Genomic DNA, 13,418 nt, shown 5'->3' with positions numbered 1-13,418 from the left:
ACTAAATTTTTGATATATTGCCCCTTAGTGTATCCTATTCGAGAGCAGACATCTCCTTAAAAAATTTAATTGAAGACCAAAATATCATTGATAATGAATCAAATATGGGTGCAAGGCGGTGCTTGTTTTCAGGAGGCATGTGACCCTCATTAAAGAGCTTTAATATTTATTCACAGAAGGAATCCAGAATGATGGATTACAGGTTTTCTGCATACAGGTTTTTTTTAGCAGCCTTACCTTTACAATATCTGATGAGGATAATGTTTCTTGCGAATCGACCAACACTATAACATCCTGAAATACATAATTCCATATAGTGTTTCATCATACTTTAAATATAACCTGAAACATTATCATGGATCGTATGTGTAATATCACTCTCCATATCTCCCTCTCTCCACATCGCTCCCTCTCTCCACATCTCTCTCTCCACATCTCTATCTCTCTCCACATCTCTCTCTCTCCACATCTCTCTCTCTCTCCGCATCTCTCTCTCTCCCCGCATCTCTCTCTCTCCACATCTCTCTCTCTCCACATCTCTCTCTCTCCACATCTCTCTCTCTCCACATCTCTCTCTCTCCACATCTCTCTCTCTCCACATCTCTCTCTCTCCACATCTCTCTCTCTCCACATCTCTCTCTCTCCACATCTCTCTCTCTCCACATCTCTCTCTCTCCACATCTCTCTCTCCACATCTCTCTCTCTCCATATCTCTCTCTCTCCACATCGCTCCCTCTCTCTCTCTCCACATCGCACCCTCTCCACATCTCTCTCTCCACATCTCTATCTCTCTCCACATCTCTCTCTCTCCCCGCATCTCTCTCTCCCCATCTCTCTCTCTCCCCATCTCTCTCTCTCCCCATCTCTCTCTCTCCCCATCTCTCTCTCTCCCCATCTCTCTCTCTCCCCATCTCTCTCTCTCCCCATCTCTCTCTCTCCCCATCTCTCTCTCTCCCCATCTCTCTCTCTCCACATCTCTCTCTCTCCACATCTCTCTCTCTCCACATCTCTCTCTCCACATCTCTCTCTCTCCATATCTCTCTCTCTCCATATCTCTCTCTCTCCATATCTCTCTCTCTCCATATCTCTCTCTCTCCCCGCATCTCTCTCTCTCCCCGCATCTCTCTCTCTCCCCGCATCTCTCTCTCTCCACATCTCTCTCTCTCCACATCTCTCTCTCTCCACATCTCTCTCTCTCCACATCTCTCTCTCTCCATATCTCTCTCTCCCCACATCTCTCTCTCCCCACATCTCTCTCTCTCCATATCTCTCTCTCTCCATATCTCTCTCTCTCCATATCTCTCTCTCTCCATATCTCTCTCTCTCCATATCTCTCTCTCTCCATATCTCTCTCTCTCCATATCTCTCTCTCTCCATATCTCTCTCTCTCCATATCTCTCTCTCTCCATATCTCTCTCTCTCCATATCTCTCTCTCTCCATATCTCTCTCTCTCCATATCTCTCTCTCTCCATATCTCTCTCTCTCCATATCTCTCTCTCTCCATATCTCTCTCTCTCCATATCTCTCTCTCTCCATATCTCTCTCTCTCCATATCTCTCTCTCTCCATATCTCTCTCTCTCCATATCTCTCTCTCTCCATATCTCTGTCTATATATCTCTCTATATATCCAATAGCAATACATATACAAATAAATTAAAAATCATAGAAAAAGGGAACTAAACATATATTGGAAAGTTGCTTAGAATTAGGTTCTCTTTTATTAGGTGAAATCATTTTTGGGTTGATATTCCCTTTAAAGGGGTTTTTCACCTTTGTGTTAACTGTATGATGTAGAGAGTGATATTCTGAGACAATTTGCAATTGGCTTTCTTTTTTTTTTTATTGTTTGTGGTTTTTGACTTATTTAGCTTTTTATTTAGGAGCTCTCAAGTTTGCAATTTCAGCACTCTGGTTGCTATGGTCCAAATCCCCCTAGCAACCATGCATTGATTTGAATAAGAGACTGGAATATGAATAGGAGAGGCCTGAATAGAAAGATGAGTAATAAAAAGTAGCAATAACTGTACATTTGTAGCCTTTTAGATGGGGTCATTTGAAAGCTGTAAAGAGTCGGAAGAAGGCAATAAATTAAAATAAACTTAAAAAAAAGAGCAATTGGAAAGTTGCTTAGAATTGGCCAATCTATAACGTACTAAAGATTAACGTTAAGGTGAACCACCCGTTTAATGCTGGTATTATTTACATAGCACCAGTAAGTGATAAAGCTCTTTAAAACATTTGGTTGTGTGTCACGAAAACGATCAGCGCTGCGGATTAATGATTTTTCAACGATGCCGTCAAATAGAATTTTAATGTGAAAGCCAGAAAGGAAGCCTGACAGCAGCCCACAAAACACCGGTGTAAGTGACAAACCTTAATCAGTTCCGGAACATGACTGGAGTCCAGAAGGTTACGGATCCCCCTGTATATGTTTGCGGAGATTGCGATGTTCTGCATTGGGAACGTGGGGAGGGGGGATTAAAAAAAAATAATATTAGTTTTGAAACACAGAGACAAAACGAAATCCGTCTTACTGGAATTATCTCAGACATAATTTAAGTCTCAGCTCCTGCCATGACATTGAGAAGTGGTCTGGTTTGACTTAAAAGCAGCAATTTGCAACCTAATAGATACATGTCAGGCAGGACGGGCATTATGTCGAAGGAAGATAAAAAACGAGAGAAAGGAGGGGAGAGTAGAGGGGGGGAAATAAAAAAAAAATGAGGTACCGCGTTCTTCAGCTGATGGAAGTATTGTCTCAGATGCTCCTCCTTGGCCTGTACTTCTGTGTCGCTCATGCTGTCAATCAGGTTATAAAGAAAATAGCCAACAGCTTCTGCATGAACGAGGGGCGGGAGACAAAACGGAGAAAAAAACGTTATTCCTCCGAAATTACTGCCACTGTCATGTTATCAGGATTAATTTATAAGAAATCATTTTGGTGTGAGATGTCAGTCTGATGAGAGGTTCTGCAAAGGCAACAATGATCAGTGAGGCATGGAGACGATGTGGCTAAAGGAAAATTCATTTCACACCTGTCACAGCTCTGACTTTTTACTTTTTTCTTTTTGTGTTTGGGGTAATGCCTAAAGACCTTGCATACACATACCAGCAATAGAGATTTATTACAGAGCACCCCACAAAGATATGCGGCCGTCTCATGAACGGCACAGGCAGACCTTATCCAACACCTTTAAACTAAACACAGAGCAATAAATGTGCATAAACGCTGCACCGGTTTAGTGGAGCCTTTTAATTGGATTCTAAATAAAACTGTGTATCAATATTCGGGATGCCCCTATTTGGGATTCGGCCGAATCCTTTCATGAAAGATTTGGCTGAATTCTGAACCAAATCCAAATTTGCATATGCAAATTAGGGATGGGAAAAAGTGGAATACATTTTTTTTTCTTTCGTGATTTCTTTTCCCAACCCTAATTTGTATATGAAAAAATAGGATTGGATTCAGTTTGGCCAGGCACGAGGATCTGGCTGAATCCGAATCCTGCTGAAAAAAGCTGAATCCCGGATTCGGTGCATTCCTAGTCAATATGTTGATTTCCGGAGGGTCCAGTGAAGAGGTAACACTTGGCACAGGCATTGCTGCTTCCCATGGACAGCGGCCATATTTTTTTTTTAACTGCTCCGGTGCATTTACCTAATGGAAATAGTGAGCTGAACCATCATTTATCGTTTACTTGACTTCCTTACAGGAGAATTCAACCCAAACCTTAAAAACCTCCTACCCCCCAAACCTACCTAGACTCACCTCCCTCCTCCCCCCCAGCCTACCTGGTACCCGTGCAGATTCTGTCCTCGGGAGTTCACGCCCACCATCTTCATTTCTTCTGTAAATTTTAGAAGCAGAGCAGAGTTTCGGCACATGCTCAGTTGGAGTAATCTTCTGATCCCAAACAACTGCGCATACGCCGAAAGTCACGAAAATTTCTGAAAATTTTTACGTGACCTTCTGCGCATGCGCAGTTGTTCGAGACCAGAAGATTATCCAACTGAGCATGTGCCGAAACTCTGCTCTGCTTCCGAAATTTACCGAAGCAAAGAAGATGGCTGCCGTGAATTCCCATCCTTTAAGTGTTGACGACAGTATTTTGGCTCGGCTCATAGGTTTAACAGCCATGATCGCCTAGCGGGACAACCACAAGTTCCCCCAGGGCAGGGGGCTGCACTAGAGGAGCAGGTAAAGTTAATTGGGGGGTTACGAGGACAGTAATAAATGGCACAGGGGTACTAGTCGGGGTGTGAGGAATAGCAGCCCTATATAATAAAAAATTCTGCAAATGCATCCTTTGCAAATCCTAAAGCAGGACCACAGTAGTCCTTATCAAAGAAAGGCAGCCAACACCAACTACAGGTATGGAACCTGTTATGGGACCCGGGGTTTTCCAGATAATGGATCTTTCTGTACATGGATCTTCATACCTTAAGTCTACTAGAAAATCATGTAAACATGAAATGAATCCAATAGGCTGGTTTTGCTTCCAATAAGGATTAATTATATCTCAGTTGGGATCAAGTACAAGTGACTGTTTTATTATTACACAGAAAAAGGAAATCGTTTTTTAAAATTTGGATTTTTTTAGATTAAAATGGAGTCTATGGGAGAAGGCCTTTCCGTAATTCGGAGCTTTCTGGATAACAGGTTTCCGGATAATAGATCCCATTCCCGTACAAGGGAACTTCAGCAAAAAAAATACATAACTTCTCGTGAAAATTAATTTGTAATATTTGTGATATTTAGTGATTGGCGAATTTGTCCCGTTTCGCCACGAAAATTCACTCATTTCCCACAAAACAGATAAAAAGTTTGCGAAACGCAAATTTTGACGACGGCAACAATTCGCGGAGCGTCAAAACTGTTTAGACGCCGACAACTTTTGACGCATATTAAAGTCAATAGGTGTCGGTATAATTGTCGCTGGCATCCAAATTGACGTTGGAATTGTCAAAAAAAACTTTGATGATGGCGAATATTCTCTGCAATTTAGTGAATTTATTCGCCGTTGGCGAAACGTACAAATTCGCCGAGAACGCTCATCACTAGTGATATTTCTATTGTGTAACTAGATTTAGAAAATGATTAAAAGGAGGGTGGGCTGCAAGGAAGGATTTAGGTGTGCGCAATATATTAACCTAAATGATTACTAATACATTCAATGAGCTTCGTTGTGGTTGTTGGGGTCAGTGACCCGACCAGGAGATTAAATTCAAGGTTACAGAGCAGCAGAAAAAGGAGGAATAATAAAAAATAAAAAAAGCTAAATGATATAATTATCAGTTATTTGGAGTTCTGTTTCTGGATGAACTATGCCCCACCATAGAATAAGTCATCTATAACTGAACAATGAAATATGCAGACGGGGCAGGAATATGAGCATTTTAGCCTTAAAAAAGAAGCAATCGGCATTTACTGCCATAATCCGTGCCGCCCAGACTCACTACATACGACAGATATTGAAACGTTACCATTGGGTGAGGAAGGTGCCTGGCAGTATCTCCTGTCTTTGTACAGCAGCTCCGTTATCTGTGAAGACAAAATAACGGTGTATTACAGCCAAGGAGCCGCCCGCGAGGACAAATGGCAAACGAAATTCAATTCTGAAAATAATAAATCTTCCCCCACCTGACTGCCATGCGGCACCCTAGCAATTTGGTTCCGGCAGAAAATAAACACAGAATGGGGACGTCGGGAGGGGAAATCACTATGCTCAGTCAACAGCTATAAACGTTTATACAGGAGCCGGGCTCCGAAATGTGTCCCATTGCTCTCGCAGAGAGGATAATGGCACTTATGTATTTGATCCCCATCACCACCCAGCAAATCTGCATGTAGTTCTCCTGATTAGAGAATAGGCCGACTATAAACATCTTTCTGTATCTCAATGGCTGATACATTAGATAGCTTTAAGAAGGGGTTGGCTGGTGTTTAGTGAGCGAGGGAATACAGGGATATGGAAGATAGCTCATAGTACAAGTTAGAGTCCTACAGAGGGTTGGGTACCTGCAAAAACTTGCAGTACCCTGCAGGGTGCATATAGAAGTTTCGGGAGCGGGTATAGACGCGGGTCAGCAGTTCTCTGGGTCGCGGGACTTCAATAGCGAGTTTTACTCCTTTTTTTCTGATCACGCCAACTTCCAATGATGTTACTTCCGGTTTACAATGACAACACTTCCTGTTTCTTGATGGTTAGCGGATTGGGTTGTGGATAAGGTACTTGTGGGTCGGTTAGCTGATCCAAGCGGGTAACTATGCTGGTTGCGGTTTTTAATAAATTGGTTCCACGCAGGACCAGCGCCGGATTCGCTGGGCGGGCGTCCCTAGGCCGCGCGCTCCACGCGGTCCTAGCTCCCGCCCACACTACCACACGCTGGCGCAAAAGCGCCAGCGCCGAAGCACTGGGGAGCACAGGCGGCTGGGCGGCATGCCGCCCCCAAAAATGTGCCGCCTTAGGCCCGGGCCTATGTGGCCTCGCCACAAATCCGGGCCTGCGCAGGACTCTAGTACAAGTTGATTCAGGGACTGATCCAACTGTCATCTTGGAGCCAGCAAGGAATTTTTTCCACCTGAGGCAAATTGGCAAGGGTTTAAAGGGTTTTTTGCCTTCCTCTGGATCAACTGGCAGTTAGGCAAGTTATATAAAGACTTAAGAATGAATTTGATGGACATGTGTCTTTTTTCAACCTAACTTACTATTAGGGATGCACAGAATCCAGGATAAGGCCTTCTTCAGCAGGATTCGTATTCGGCCGAATCCTTCCGCCTGGCCGAACCGAATTCTAATCCTAACTTGCATATGCAAATTAGGGGCAGGGAGGGATAGCGCGTGACTTTTTGTCAGAAAACAAGGAAGTAAAAAATGTTTTCCCCTTCCCAGCCCTAATTTGCATATGCAAATTAGGATTCAGATTCGGATCGGTATTCGGCAGAATCTTTCACTAAGGATTCGGGGGTTCGGCTGAATCCAAAATAGTGGATTCGGTGCCTCCCTACTTACTATGTTAATATGTCATACCTTGCTACCGGCCATACATTAACAATATAGAATGTCGCTGAGTTCTAAGACATTCTGTAGCATTAGATGGGGCACCGGCCTTTATAGCGACCAGAATAAGATCGGTCGAGTAGAGGCAGAAGGAATTAATTGTATATCACAACAGAGAGCCAGGCGTTGGATATATCTGAACCATGCCAGTTGCAAATTGACGAAACCGTCAGATCCGCCGGGGTCTTATTAAATTGGACAGGATCAAAGTTACTTTAACTAAATTTGACAACAGTAAAAAAAAAAAAAAGGAATTTGACAAGACACTTACCTTAGCCTGGAGTTCTAAATTATTTGACCTGTAGGTGGCAGCAGAGGATAAGAAAACAGAGGGCTAAAATGAAACCTTGTACCGTTGCTTAAAATGCATAAAAAGTTGTCATGTAAAACACATTCCACTGTGACACGTTACGTCTAAGTGCAAACGTTTGTTAAGTGTTTTCATAAAGAAACATCTGTCTGAAAGGGGCGATCGACCTGCTCTTAAAGAAAGCGCCGACAAATGATCCCTGTTACATTAAGCTTAAAGGGATACTGTCATCGGAAAACATGAAACAGATTTTTTTATATTCAATTTTGAAATCTGACATGGGGCTAGACATATTGTCAATTTCCCAGCTGCCCCTGGTCATGTGACTTGTGCCTGCACTTTAGGAGAGAAATGCTTTCTGGCAGGCTGCTGTTTTTCCTTCTCAATGTAACTGAATGTGTCTCAGTGGGACTTGGATTTTACTATTGAGTGCTGTTCTTAGATCTACCAGGCAGCTGTTATCTTGTGTTCGGGAGCTGCTATCTGGTTACCTTCCCATTGTTCTTTTGTTTGGCTGCTGGGAGGAAAGGGAGGGGGTGATATCACTCCAACTTGCAGTACAGCAGTAAAGAGTGATTGAAGTTTATCAGAGCTCAAGTCACATGACTTGGGGCAGCTGGGAAATTGACAACATGTCTAGCCCCATGTCAGATTTCAAAATTGAATATAAAAAAATCTGTTTGCTCTTTTGAGAAATGGATTTCAGTGCAGAATTCTGCTGGAGCAGCACTATTAACTGATTCATTTTGAAAACATTTTTTTTCCCATGACAGTATCCCTTTAAACGAACCTCTGCTAATAAGGGGAATAACAACAACTCTACATTAACCTGACAAATAATCACATGAAACAGTTAACCCTTCCAGGGCGTTTGCCGACAAACATTGTGACATTGTCTCTATAGAACATTTCATTCTCTCTTCCCAAAAGCACATTAAAGGACCAGTAACATCAAAAAAATGTAAACATTGAAAAAAAACAAACAAACACCAGGACAAATAAAAAAATCGCAAAGCCTTTATTAAGAAATAACTTACCGAAATTTCTCTTCAGAAAGCGATCGAGCGATCCATCGTGCGGCGCTCGATTTCTCCTCCCAGCCTTCCTTATAGGTCAGATAGCCAGGGAGGAGAAATTGAGCGTCGCACAATGGATTGCCGCCCTGACGCCTTTTCTCAAGAGGAGCGCATGCGCAGTTTCGGTAAGTTATTAAAAAAGGCTTTAATAAATAATTAAATAATTAATAATAAAGGTTTTGCGATTTTAAAGTTTAATTAATCTTAGTGGGTTTTTTTTTTCAATGTATACCAACGCATTTTTTAAAAAAAATTTTTTGATCTTACTGGTAATTGAACATGTCATAATAAATAACTTACTTTAATTCTGCTATTCTCCATTTAAACGGGTGGTTCACCTTTAAGTTAGCTTTTCCTATGTCATACAATGGCTAATTGTAAGCAACTTTACATCTGGCCTTCATTTTTTGTTTTCCACAGTTTTTTTTTTTTAATTATTTGCTTTCTTCTTGCTGACTCTTTCCAGCTTTCAAATGGGGGTCACTGACCCCCTTTAAAAACAAATGCTCTGTAAGGCTACAAATTGCTACATTTTATTACTCCTCTTCTACTCAACTCAACTTCTATTCATTTTCTAGTTTCTTAGTCAAATCAATGCATGGTTGCTAGGGTAATTTGGACCCTAGCAACCAGATGGAGAGCTGCTCAATAGAAAACTAAATAAGTCAAAAAGCACAAATAATAAAAAATAAAAACCAATAGCAAATTGTCTCAGAATATCCCTCTCTACGTCATACTAACAGTTAGCGCAAAGTTGACCAGCCTCGTTAAATCTTGAGCCACATCTACTGCCTAATCCAGTGCTTTAATTAAATGACAGTAAGCCACTATCACTATATCCATTCCCTTTACAGGAAAGTATGGAAAGATAAATCAGAATCCACCTTTCCAAAGTTTAGTACATGGCGAGGAGTCATACCACTTAAATTATTAAAGGCTAATAATATTAATAATAATAATAATAATAATAATAATAATAATAATAATAAGGTCTTACCTTTTAAATGCTGTGATGAGACTGCCTCTAAACTGCCCCAGATCCACAGAAGGAAAGCTTGCGGAGGATACTGAAAGAACAGCAAATTCCCATTGAAATTAACCCTGTATATTGTCAGAGAAATTCGATCACACCTGCATATGATGTTCCTCCAGATTCATTTAATGGGAGAAAATAGCCAACTGACCCTTATGCCTTTTTTTTCTCTTGTACAAACGATATGTAGTATGGCAATAACTAATTGCCTGACTTGCAACATTCCAAGCTGGGATGCACAGATACCAGATAGTGATTTGTGGGTCTGGTTTTGTCTGACCCTAAACTGCTCTACCTCCACCCGTGCCTTTTGGGTAGCTTTTATAGACCCGCCCCCACCGATTACATCATAAAAAGGGGCAGGGCGATAAGGCGCTTGTCTATAAGAAAAGGAAGTCGGAAGCCGGAGTGCAAGGTGGCAAGCGGGGAGAACAGGAAGTAGAGCTCAACCCGGACCCACCCGCAGGTATGGAGCCGCCCGCACATCACTAAGACCAGATGCAGATACTTACAGAGAGAGTACACTTGCTCCAGGTTTCCAGAAACAGCTTCGTGTCTCAGCTCAGACAAGTTAAACCAACTGGAGTCCACTGGGCAGCCTTTCTCCTGAGCAAATAAACATACACAGAGGGAGCTGAAGTTACAGTCTGGCCTGTGACAGTCATAATGGAGAGTCACTTTTGTAATCCCCCCAGCAGCTTGCACAACGACCTGCATAGTATGGCCAATAACGGTGTATGCAAGACAATGAAAAATTCATAATATAGATGTATTTTAGGGATGCACCGAATCCAGGATTTGTTTCATGATTCAGCCTTTTTCAGCAGGATTTGGTTTCCGCTGAATTCTTGTGCCTGGACAAACTTTATAAAATATACAATATACACACCTGCAGCTGTGCACGAGCCGTCTGTACATCATTAAACACACTCAGGACATAGTTGGAGTAGGTCTCAACGTCTAGCTCCACTCCCATTTCAGACAGCGCTTTAATTACTTTAATGGTACCTGCAGGACAAATAACACAGAAGTGTTACCATTATTATAGCAGCAAACACAAGTATTTGTCTACACAGGCTTTTCCAATTGCACAAAACTCAGCACTGAAAGAAATGTCTTTAATTGGAGAATATGCAACTTATTAAATGGATATCAACAGAGAAAGGCCCAGAGACTGGTGTAATGCCAATATCTACCCATCAAATGAATTAAAGGAACAGTAACATCAATAAAGTAAAAATTAAAGCGTAAATCTGTAACATAATTCTGCAGATTTATTGCAAAATACTTGTTAATCAAAAAATGCACAAAACGTGTCACAGGTGTGGGGTTTGCAGAACATGGATCATAAAAAGTTAAAATGTTATAAATATTTAACATTCCTACGTTTACATTTAGAAAGAAATAAAGATAGCTAAAAGAAGAAAAGATTAAGATACAAAGAAGGAAAGATAAAAAGGATAGATAAAAAGAAAGGTACAAAGAAAGAAAGAAGGAAAGACGGAAGGAAAGAAAGAAGGAAAGACGGAAGGAAGGAAAGAAAGAAGGAAAGAAAGAAGGAAAGACGGAAGGAAGGAAAGAAATAAGGAAAGACGGAAGGAAGGAAAGAAATAAGGATAGAAAGAAAGAAGGAAAGACGGAAGGAAGGAAAGAAGGAAAGACGGAAGGAAGGAAAGAAAGAAGGAAAGACGGAAGGAAGGAAAGAAATAAGGAAAGACGGAAGGAAGGAAAGAAATAAGGAAAGACGGAAGGAAGGAAAGAAATAAGGATAGAAAGAAAGAAGGAAAGACGGAAGGAAGGAAAGAAGGAAAGACGGAAGGAAGGAAAGAAAGAGGGAAAGACGGAAGGAAGGAAAGAAAGAGGGAAAGACGGAAGGAAGGAAGGAAGGAAAGACGGAAGGAAGGAAGGAAAGACGGAAGGAAGAAAAGAAAGAAAGAAGGAAGGAAGGAAGGAAAGAAAGCAAGAAGGAAAGAAAGAAGGAAGGAATGAATGAATGAAAGAAAGAATGAAGGAAAGAAAGAAGGAAAGAAGGAAAGAAGGAAAGAAGGAAAGAAGGAAAGAAGGAAAGAAGGAAAGAAGGAAAGAAAGAAAGAAAGAAAGAAAGAAAGAAAGAAAGAAAGAAAGAAAGAAAGAAAGAAAGAAAGAAAGAAAGAAAGAAAGAAAGAAAGAAAGAAAGAGAAAAAGATGGAAGGAAAGAAAGAAAGATGGAAGAAAAGAAAGAAAGAAAGAAAGAAAGAAAGATGGAAGGAAATAAAGATGGAAAGAAAGAAAGAAGGAAAGAAGGAAAGAGAGAAAGAGAAAGAGAGAAAGAGAAAGAGAGAGAAAAAGAAAGAGAAAAAGAAAGAGAAAGAATGAATGAATAAAGAGCAGAGACTAACTAGTGAAAGTAAAATGAACAATAGAATGTAGAATGAAATAAGGACAGGAAATCCATGAAGAGAAGTGGCTCCAAATAAAGAGATTGCATGAGGCCATTGAAGCATTAAGACTGCGGAGCTGGAGGGGCGACAGCTGAATCTATAATATTTACAGGACTTTGCTTTCATGTCATTACACACAGTTAACTTCCTTATGTCACAACTTATACAGGTATTGACAACGCCGCCGGTACAAAGGGGAAAGGCAATGACTTTGGCCGAGGCGCAGGACACAACATGTTTTTTTTTCTTAAAATAGCTTCTCGGATTTGGGAACTTTCCGTTTTGTTTAAATGCAAAAGTTGCCCGAGTCCCTAGCCGTGCCCTGCAGTGGCACCTATGGAAAAGTGACACTTCCATGAATATTTTATGTGGTGCACCACGGTGCAATTAATCAGATGTGAATTCCCTCTGAGCACTTAGAAATACATGCAGGCAAGTCACACTGAATTAAAGTCCCATCATCTGCTCGACTTTGCCTTAAACTAAATCCCTGCTTCATCTGGCCCAGGGATCGGCAAAACGACGACAAAGATTTAATTACTGGGACTTCTACTTTGTAATGGCCGGGTCACTAAAACTGGAATTTGTGAAGTTGTTACAAGGTTTCTAGATGCTAAAAGCAAATACATCCTGAATTAAACATTAATAAATGTAATTGCAACTGAAAGCAATTTTTAAAAAGTTTATCCCTTTCTGTTCTTTGACTAAAGGGCCGATTCACTAACTTCGAGTGAAGGATTCGAAGGTAAAAAACTTCGAATTTCGAAGTTTTTTTTGGGCTACTTCGACCATCGACTTCGAATCGAAGGATTCGAAGTAAAAATCGTTCGACTATTCGACCATTCGATAGTCGAAGTACTGTCTCTTTAAAAAAAACTTCGACCCCCTAGTTCGCCATCTAAAAGCTACCGAACTCAATGTTAGCCTATGGGGAAGTATGGGTAAGTTAACGTTTAAAGTTAAACGTTAAAGTTGGTTGTGAAGGAAGGTTTGTTTAGTTTGCAAGATTGATAGAATTACCCTAATTTTTACTCAACAGCTCTTCCAAAGGGGACCTGAGGGCAACTTTTGAGGTAGAGATCTTTCTTATCCAACAGGGACAGTAGCACATTTGTGGAAAGAGTCCCCATAAAGAGACCCTCGCAGATAAAAGATTCTTGAGAAATGGCTGTATGTCTCCTATGCAAATTTAGGAACAATAACTACATTGGGCTTCTTGTTAGAAGAAGAAGATGAGGGTTCTCTTACTATGAATCCAAAGTGAAAGTGTAGAGAAGACCCCTATGAGAAGGCTTTCTCTTGCAAAAAAGATATCCACAACAATGGAGATGAGGCCAATTAAGAAGAAAAGCCATCGACTATCATTACGTCTTGCCAAGAGAAAGACATTTCTAGAAGTATCCCTTTCTCAAGTCAAATGCTACGAACTGAGGTCTTCAAAATTTAGGAAAGGACTTGGACTACCTAGTTACAAAACATAGTTGAAAGGCCAAAATGATCCATATATCTTGTCTGG

General features: G+C 41.0%; 1 protein-coding gene across 1 annotated transcript in view; it reads right to left on the bottom strand.

Annotated features, from left to right (window-relative positions):
• Positions 1-13,418, bottom strand: part of lrpprc.L (leucine rich pentatricopeptide repeat containing L homeolog) — a 94,282-nt gene that overhangs the window by 63,286 nt on the left and 17,578 nt on the right. The window contains exons 12-19 of the mRNA XM_018262550.1: positions 10,372-10,490; positions 9,995-10,088; positions 9,447-9,516; positions 7,335-7,362; positions 5,487-5,544; positions 2,732-2,838; positions 2,376-2,453; positions 238-294 (exon numbers count right to left, since the gene is read on the bottom strand). Of these exons, the coding sequence (XP_018118039.1) occupies positions 238-294; positions 2,376-2,453; positions 2,732-2,838; positions 5,487-5,544; positions 7,335-7,362; positions 9,447-9,516; positions 9,995-10,088; positions 10,372-10,490 (611 nt within the window). The remainder of the gene's footprint in view (positions 1-237; positions 295-2,375; positions 2,454-2,731; positions 2,839-5,486; positions 5,545-7,334; positions 7,363-9,446; positions 9,517-9,994; positions 10,089-10,371; positions 10,491-13,418) is intronic.

Source organism: Xenopus laevis, chromosome 5L (genome assembly GCF_017654675.1).
Source record: "Xenopus laevis strain J_2021 chromosome 5L, Xenopus_laevis_v10.1, whole genome shotgun sequence".
In the NCBI taxonomy this organism is placed as follows: domain Eukaryota; kingdom Metazoa; phylum Chordata; class Amphibia; order Anura; family Pipidae; genus Xenopus; species Xenopus laevis.
Note: the sequence above shows the minus strand (reverse complement) of the source record. Positions and strands in the feature narration are given on the sequence as shown.